Raw genomic sequence first — 8,485 nt, forward strand, 5'->3', positions numbered from 1 at the left:
CTAGAAGGCTATATTTATTGCAGTATGTGTGCTTCTTAACCAGCTAATATAAAACTATGGTATCCTCTATTTGTCTCATTTAAAAAATTGTTGTTTAAAAATCACAGAAGTTTTTGAATACTGTTCACCAGTCCCATTGTTCTTGGGTGATTTTTGCCGAGTGCTGATGTTTAGCAACATTCATGTTACATTATAGCAGAATGGGCTTTAGGTGAGACAGACCATATGGCCTGCGAAACTGAAAATATTTACAATTTGGCTCTTTGTAGAAAATGCTTGCCAACGTCTGCTTTAGGACTACTGACTACAGCTCGCCTTACATTTGATATATCCTAGAAATAGGCTTTTACCCACAAAACCAGCCAATCCAAGAAGCCATGTCCACTTTATTCAGAATCAATATTTATTGAAATAATCATGATAGTCCTGGGCTACCAGCCTACACCTTGTGGCCATAAGAAAGACCTGTGTAAATAGGGCTTGCCTCCTCTCCAGGCAGGGGGCTCATCCTCCATGCAGAGGGCCAAAGGGAGAGGAGGGCATGGCCCCACCCCAGGCTTTAGCAGCTCCTTGGCCACAAAGATTCTCTAGCCAGCAGCAGAGGGGAGGGATACAGCAACCACCAGGCCACTACCACTTGTGGGGTAGACGGGCCCCACCGCACCCTCCTCACAGTTGTACTTAAAACAATTAATAAATTAAAACAACTTTTCCTTTCAGCACTGACCCCTCTCAATCACAGGAGAAGCTGAATGGAAAAGCAGAGCCAGGAGGAGTTCGTTGGTTCTTGCCCTTCTGCCCAAGGCCTAGACCTTTCTCCAGGAGCAGCTGTGAGCATGGATTATGCAGATGCTTCCAAAGTGGTGAGAGGAGCTATCCAGACTTTTTCCTCTCACATGTGTCTATCAGAAATGTCTGAAATTTCATCTTCAGAAGGACCCCAATCCAAATTCAATAACCCTAGGAGAGGCAACACCCTTAGAAGGCACTGGGGCATTGTGGAAAACAAGAACTTGAAGTCCAGAGAAGGGACTTCAAAAGGAATGCTGGTGCTTATGCATTTTACCTGCTTCGATTTGGTCTCTGATCAGCCCCGACCACCCCCAGCTAGAGTCAGGAAGGAGCTATTCAGATTCAGGAAAGGAGGAGGAGCTTGACCAACCACCCAATCACGACTGGCTGGTCCAGCCCCTTAGTGCACAGTGCAGGGATAGGTAGGACCTGGCCCCTTTAGGCTTTAAGAGGGGTGAATACAGGAGCCCCCTCAGCTGTGATTCTTGAGGGGGAGGGAGAGGGACAGGGGCAGTGTCCCCTCTTTAGCTCCTGGTGGCCACTTGAGGGGCTCTCCCCGAGGCTACAGGTCAATGGCTGTAACATCTGTAGGTGTGCTGGTCTGGTTGGTCTCCTGGCTGCCCGTGTTCCGAGGAGCTTTGGGCACTGGGCTGGAGTTAGGCTGGGCATCCCTGAGGCTCTCCCTGAGTGCAGCTTCAATCTGCTCCTGACAGGCCCGCAGGCAATCCTGGGAAGAGGGGGGAACAGTGAAGATGATCCATTCCTCACCCCTAACCCCAGATGTGGCAGCAGGTGTAGGGGAAGAACACCTCCCAGCACACAGGGAACTCTGGGGAAGTTAGGCTACAGCCCAGCCCCAGGAATCAACCTTCAGTTCTCAGAAACTGGCAAGAGGATGTGGCAAAAGGGTGTGAGAGCAGCCCTGCATCAGATACCAAACCCCCACCCCCACTCCAGTACACCACTTGGCAAGAAAAGGGCCACCATGGGCCAGTGCCCTTTACTCCACCCAAAACACTTGGTCTTCTCCAGACCAAGGCAGGAGATAAAAAGCCCCTACCAAAGTGGGGGCAGGAGAGTAAACAGGACAAGGTTGGGTATGAATGACTCCCTCTATTAAAGGCTCAGAACACAGTCAGCTTCTCAGCACTCACCACTTCAGTGCCTACGATCCCTGCCAGCAGCTCGGTGAGCTCATCTGCGGACATGGAACTGGCACCCAAGCCTTGGACTGCAGCCCCAACACTGCCCGTTGCAATCATAGATGGTGGGTACATGGCAAAACTGAAATCTTGGAAAGAGGGAGACAGAACCATGAGACCAGAAGGATTACAAGTGTGACAGCAAGCGTGGTCTTCAAGTCCTAACAAACAGCATGAGTAGAGTAGAGGCATACTGGGAAACCCAAACAGTGAGTGGTAGAGGACATCAGTGAAGGAAGAAGCAGAAAGGGACCCCTCTTCTGCAGTGAACTGAGGCAAACAACAAACTTCCCAAGGCTCAGGGACGGATGATACCCACTTGGTATGAAAACACAACTAAGGTCAAGAATCTTGGGTTCTGATCCAACTTACCCTGAGACTTTAGGCAAGTCACTTTCCTCTCTAAGCCCTCTGTTTCCCCATCTACCTACTGGGAGTCTTTAAAGTTCCATACAGTTCTGATGATGTTCTGTTGCTTTTCTGTACTGAGTCTGGGGATTCTGAGTGAATGTAGTTTCACAAATAAATTTTGAGGAGTATAAACTGGAATCTCCTAGCTAGCCCCCATTTGGCAAAAAAGATATGCAGGGCTCTTACCTGTGGCACAGAGGGCCAGAAAGGTCTGGGCATGCTTTCTGACCAAGGCCTGCCGGTCACTAGGCAATGGGAGCCGGTGCAGAATCAAAGCCAAGAAGTCATAGGGAATGACAGCAGCCAGGTCCCACTTGAGCCTCCCCAGGACCAGCAACTCCCAGTCCTGAAGGATGGAGAAGAGGATGATATCATTAGTGGCTGACGAAGGGAAGAGGAAGGAGTAAAAGGGGAGCGCCTCAAAGGGAAAGAAGCCCATTAAACCTTTGACGCTCCAGACCCCAGTTCTGCTTCTAGGCTTACGGACTGGTACTCCAGAGTGCAATCCACAGAGGGGAAGAGCTGGAGGGATTTGCTTTTCCCATCGATTGAATATTTCCTGCTGTTGTTGTTCACTGCTGTAGAGTCAGTTCTGACTCACAGTGACCCTGTATAGGATTTCTGAGGTGCAGTTGGTGGCTTTGAACTGCCGACCTTGTGGTTCACAGTCCACTGCTCATCCTATAGCGCCACACCTCTGTACTAAATACATTATGTGGCTTCTCTATCTGGATCCTGGTTTGGTTATCTTGTTGAGTTGGAATCCTTGTTTGGTTATCTGTTGCATTGATTCCGACTCATGCTTATCTTGCTGCTGTTGTTAAGTGCTATCCAGTGGGTTCTAACTCATAGCGACCCTTATTATAAGGTTTCCAAGGACTGGCTGGTGAGTTTGAACCACCGACCTTGTGGCTCAAACTGACCTTGCAGTCCAGTGAATTATCTTGCAGCTCTATATTAGGACTCCATGCTTATCTTAGGGGCCTAAAAACCAAACCCACTGCCATCAAGTCCATTTTGATTCACAGAGACCCTAGATAGGGTTTCCAAATCTATAGCTTTATGGGAGCAGACAGTCTTATATTTCTCCTGGCTGGTGGGTTTGACCCACTGACCTTGTGGTTAGCAGCAGTTCAATGTTTATCCCACAGCACCAGGAGCAACCCTACTAGGGAACAATAATATAGGCTTTCTGATTTCACTGAGGATGCCAAGTTGAAAAAAACTTTAAAGACTATATAGACAGATTACTGCCAACATCACTATGAATTTGATGTTCCTTTAGGATAAAGCGCTGTCTATAAACCCAAAGATTCTAGCAAGGGGAGCTCACCACTAGCCTCTTCCCCAACTCTGCATCCTAACCAAGTCCACATCTCTTGAAAAAACTAGAATGAACATGAGGCCACCTCTCCTGTGACACAAACATTGAGCCTCCCCTGAGGTTCCTCAAAGGGGAGGTTGCCCAACTCAACCCACATCCCCTTGGTGGGACATTAGGGGTGGGTCCTAAGGTACGGTACTCACCCCCTTGAACTGGAACCTAAAGAATGCCCAGTGCAGCTTGAGTCTTCAGGAAGCAAGGTACATAGGATGGATCCAGATGACCCCCAAAGGTCATCCCATCCCCCCAAGCCAATAAAACATGGCTGGGTCTTAGAGAGAGGCTAAGAGCCCCACCCAATCCACTCGTCTGGTGTTCCCAGCCCTGACCCCATTTCCGAGTTACACACATGAGGATTTCTTCATTGTTTTATCTCAGGAAGGAACTCGTGGGTTTGACCCCTTATTAAGGCAGAAATGGCAACCCCACCCAACCTCTTTCAAGGGCCCAGTCACAGCTGTCCCCCCTCCAAGTCCCAGATTAAGTGGCATCCTCCCAAGTGAGCCCTAAGTCCCTCACAGGGCCCCACAAAAATTACCTGGCCTGGAGCCAGAGTAGGGCAGAAAAACTAGGATTCTACTGCTGGCATTTATTCCAGTGGCAAACCCCTAAAACTCATGAGTAAACAAAAATTACCTGGCCTCCCAGGAAGCAACTGGAGTGGGCTTTCCCTGCTGGGGAGCCCGTGGAATCGTGTGAAGGAAGGCAGCCACCACCCTACCTGGCAACAGACAACCCGGAGGATCTCAGCCCTACCTTGGTAGAGTATAACCATGGGAGGGATTACCTGCTTCTATCCCATCCCTTCTGGTGGGGCGCTGTGGATCAGAACTGGACTGCAAACCACAAGGTTAGCTCGGAAACCCTGTACAGGGTTGCTGAGTCGGAATCAACTCAATGGCACTTAACAATAACAACATCATCACATCCCTGGCCTTTAAGGCAACATGGTGTACAGATGGAAGACCCAGAGCGCACATTTATCTACTTCAGTCTAATGTTCTCCTTCTCTGGGCCTCCACAAGGATTTGGACTGACTGGAGTTCTTTGAGATCCCTTCCAACTCTGACCTCGCAGAAAGTCATCTACACACTTGACCCCCAGTTCAAGCAGAGGGAGTGAGAGAAAAGTACTTTTGGCTGCTCTGAAAAAAAAAAAGTCCCCTCACAGACAGACAGAAAGACACACACATACGCATTATCCCGGTCTTTCCATAAAAAGGAAGTCCCCTTCTACCTTCCAGCCCAAACCCCTCCAAACACATCTTGCTCTCTGGCCTGGAAACCAATTCCACCTTCAGACTTGCCAAAAACTACCAGATTCATCACAAAGAGCTGTGGGGCCTCCCAGATTCCCAACTCCGGCCTCCTACTCCCATCTCTGAGAGCTACTTGGCAGGAAGAGGAATCCTGTTCCTCGATTCACAGCAGTCGGGGGCCCCAGTACCCTGGCCTCCCCGCCAGCCAATCACAGCAGACTGCATGCTGCCCTCCTCCCAGGGAGATGGGGCCCAGAGACTGCTCTCAGGGTCAGTAGAAGACTTGGCCAGCTTGCCCCATAGAGCAAGGTGGAAGAAGGTGCCAGCTCACCCACCCTCTACCCCAGGCTCCCCGGGGGATGCTCTATATGCCCTAAATAATCTCTTCCAAGACCCAGCTACTATCCCATCTCCTCCCCAGGCCAGTGGGGAAAGAGAACCCAGTGACTTTCCTGCCATGTCTCAGAATGAACCAGGCCCAAGTTCCCAGCAAGAGGCCCAGGGAGCCACTTCCCAAACCACAGGGGTGACAGCAGCTCCCCACAGGGTTATGAAAGACCTTGGTCAGACAGGGCGGGCCAGGGGAGGGGGGCATCATTATCACATCGGAAGCAGCTGCAGCTGCAGCTCAGCTCCCTGTCTGTCCCTCAGCCTTTGGCTAAGGGGAAAAGGGAGAGATGTTTCCATCAGACCCAAAGCAGCTGCTCAAGTTCCTCAGAATGAAGACAGGGACTGGAGGGTTGAGAAGGAGCTCTTTCCTGGGATATAAGGAAAATGAAAGGAGGTGCGATGATACACCTCAGTCCTTCCTTAGAGCAATCAGGGCCTGGCTTCAATCAGCTCTGGAAGGCTTTTCTATCGCAAAGTCCACCCTGGGATAAAGAAACCAAGGCAGCCCCCTCCCCCACACAAAGCACATTCCACTCCACCACGCCAGTGGGGGTGTGCAGGCATGCCCTTCTGCTGCCAATAAATAACTCGTGGTGGCTTTGTAAACCCAGAGGCAAAGTACTAGTGAGTGTAGACATGCAGTTTGACTTGTTGCTATCTGGGGGAAAGACCGGGAAGGAGTGGCGCCCCCTGGAGGTCAGGAGGAAGGGGTTTCATTCATGCTGGCAGCCTCAAGCCTAGGCCAGGACTACCCTGCCCACCACACTGCCCTATTTTTCTGCCCCACCCTTGTGCCTTTAAAAATCCCGCCTCTGAAGGCTTTCCTTTTCCTGGGAATAGGGTGGCAATATATACTTGGGGGACAGGAGAACTACGCACCAGTATTTGGCCGTGAGAAACAGCGTGGTCGGAGTAGATGCAGAGCTTTTCGATGGTCAGGGGGGTGGTGTCACGAAACTTGGAGGCCAGTAGCATGCAGACCGAACCCAGGAGCTGCAACTGCGACTTCCGAGTAGGGACCCAGGACAGGAATCGATCCAGATAGTTCATGGCCAGGAGGAAGACTTCCTCCTCACAATGCTGCTCTTCACACACCTGGGGGAGGATGAAGAGTCACTGCAGGAACTGAGGCTTGGAAAAAGCAACAGCACTAAGGAGGGCGCTGAATGGACGGACGTGGAGGAAAGGGGATCCGGCTACATACAGTGACTACAAGGACCAATATGGAGAAGGATGCAACCTCCCCAAGGTGGCACCCCCACTTCCTCTGTGTTGTCTCCTCCCTGCTCCCTGGGGGGTCGGGGGGTAATAGAACAGAAAGGTGCTGCCTACAGTCAGGACCCTTTCAAAAGATTCTAAACTGAGACTCCCATCCCCCACAGCGGGGGCGGGGGGGGGGGGCGGCGGACAGAAGCGGCACTCCTGGTAGCCCAAGAGCTGGGACCTTCCCCTCATTACCACCACCCACTGCACACACCCAAGGGGAAGGGAGGAGACTCCTACCACTGCCTCCCGCACTTTTCGTTTCCCTGTCCGCCGGAACAGCGTGAGCGCCACCCCCACCGCCTTCCCCGCCAGAACCCCACGACAAGACACAAGAACCGGCTCTGGGGCGGAGACTGCCAAGCCCAGGGTTTTCCAGGCTCCCTTTGCTTAGAATACCAGGCGGGGGAGGGAAGCAGGAGGCTCAGAGGGGTAGAGAGTGGCCCTTGTCCCGCTTTCCCGGGCTGAAGAGACAGGGTTAGGGTGCCAAATAACTGGAAGTAGAGTCGGGAGGCGTCGATCTGAGTTGGGGAAGGAAAAGAGACACCATGGGGGTAGATAGTTAATTTGCCCGAATGAAAGACCAGGCCCCAGAAGTCTGGGCCACCGGAGCATCTTGTCGATTGTTGCTGGAACCAGGATGTCGAAACAGGGCGCCCCCAGGATATCCAGATTCAAGGGTGCGGGAGCGATGGGGCTAAAGGGAACCCATCTGAGCGGTACCTCCAACATCCAGTAAGCCAGCATCTTCCGCATGTGCGGCTTGATCTCATTCTGCACGCACTGAAAGTAGGAGACGCAGGGCAAGTAGCGCTCCTCCATGCGGAGCAGGGTCTGCAGGACACGCTGGTCCTCCAGCAGCTGCGGGTCTGACCCAGCCCGGGGTGAACGCCGGATATTCTCGCAACACAGCAGCTCCATACTCAGGCAGTTCACAAGCAGGACAAGAGTGAGGACTCGAGAGCCAGAAGTCAGGCAGTGTGAACCAGAGAGCGTGCGACGCGGGTCTGGCTCTGGTGCTGGCACGGCGCGGTGAAGAACCCTCGGTTGCAGCCGGCCCGCCCTCGCGCGCGCCGCTTCCCTGACAGGCGTCCCGCCCCTCGCGACGATGTAGCAACCGTGGAATGCTAGGACGTCTTAACGTCCCGAAGGGGCGGGGCGCAGACGGCGCCCCACACGGAAAGCGCCAGCGGGGGCGCTCCCTCCTCTACTCCGGCTGCCGCATTGGTCCGTGGGGCGCCAGCCCGCCGGCTTCCGGGCGCTCCAGGCCCTCCTGACCACCCGGTGGAGCGAACTTTTTGGAAGGTGGGCCTCTTTCCCCACCAATGAGCCCTCACATTTCCCTTCTCTCATTCTAGTCGCCAAGGAAAGAATTTCTCTCTAAAGGTTGTTCATTCATTCATCTATTAATGTGTCAAACCCTATCTTTTAGCTATGTGCGCTAGAGAAAATAATAATAATAATAACTAGTTCTTAGTGAGGGTTCTTAGGAGCCCTCCTATGTAGTGTGTTTTGAGTTAGGCTGCTAACCACAAAGTCAGCTGTTCATATCTACCTGCCGCTCCGGGGAGAAAGATGAGACATTCTGCTCTTGTAAAGATTTACAGCCTCATGAAACCCCTGTGAGTCAGAATGACTTAACATCCACCAACAACCAGTGACCATAATTTTAAGCACTTAAAAATGAAATAAGTTCTTAAATCCTCCCAAACTTTGCAACAGATGAGGAAACTGAGGCACAAAAAGGTTAAAAAAAAAAAAAAAAAAGCCCATGGCAGAGCTGGG

General features: G+C 51.9%; 1 protein-coding gene across 1 annotated transcript; it reads right to left on the reverse strand.

Annotated features, from left to right (window-relative positions):
* Nucleotides 1-1,354: 1,354 nt before the first annotated feature.
* Nucleotides 1,355-7,671, reverse strand: CCND3 (cyclin D3). The gene is made up of 5 exons (XM_006860454.1): nucleotides 7,424-7,671; nucleotides 6,317-6,532; nucleotides 2,592-2,751; nucleotides 1,947-2,083; nucleotides 1,355-1,519 (listed from the first exon to the last, which is right to left on the reverse strand). Exons 1-5 carry the CDS (start codon nucleotides 7,619-7,621, stop codon nucleotides 1,355-1,357), a joined length of 876 nt encoding a protein of 291 aa, XP_006860516.1. The 5' UTR covers nucleotides 7,622-7,671.
* Nucleotides 7,672-8,485: the final 814 nt, after the last annotated feature.

Source organism: Chrysochloris asiatica, unplaced genomic scaffold, assembly GCF_000296735.1.
Source record: "Chrysochloris asiatica unplaced genomic scaffold, ChrAsi1.0 scaffold00038, whole genome shotgun sequence".
NCBI classification, from domain to species: Eukaryota; Metazoa; Chordata; class Mammalia; order Afrosoricida; family Chrysochloridae; genus Chrysochloris; species Chrysochloris asiatica.

Coding starts and splice junctions, on each gene's coding strand:
- CCND3 (XM_006860454.1), bottom strand. CDS start 7,621: ATGGAGCTGCTGTGTTGCGAGAATATCCGGCGTTCACCCCGGGCTGGG. Junction 2,752..6,316: donor TTTCTCACGGCCAAATACTG/GTGCGTAGTTCT, acceptor TCCATCCTTCAG/GACTGGGAGTTGCTGGTCCT. Junction 1,520..1,946: donor GGATCGTAGGCACTGAAGTG/GTGAGTGCTGAG, acceptor CCCTCTTCCCAG/GATTGCCTGCGGGCCTGTCA.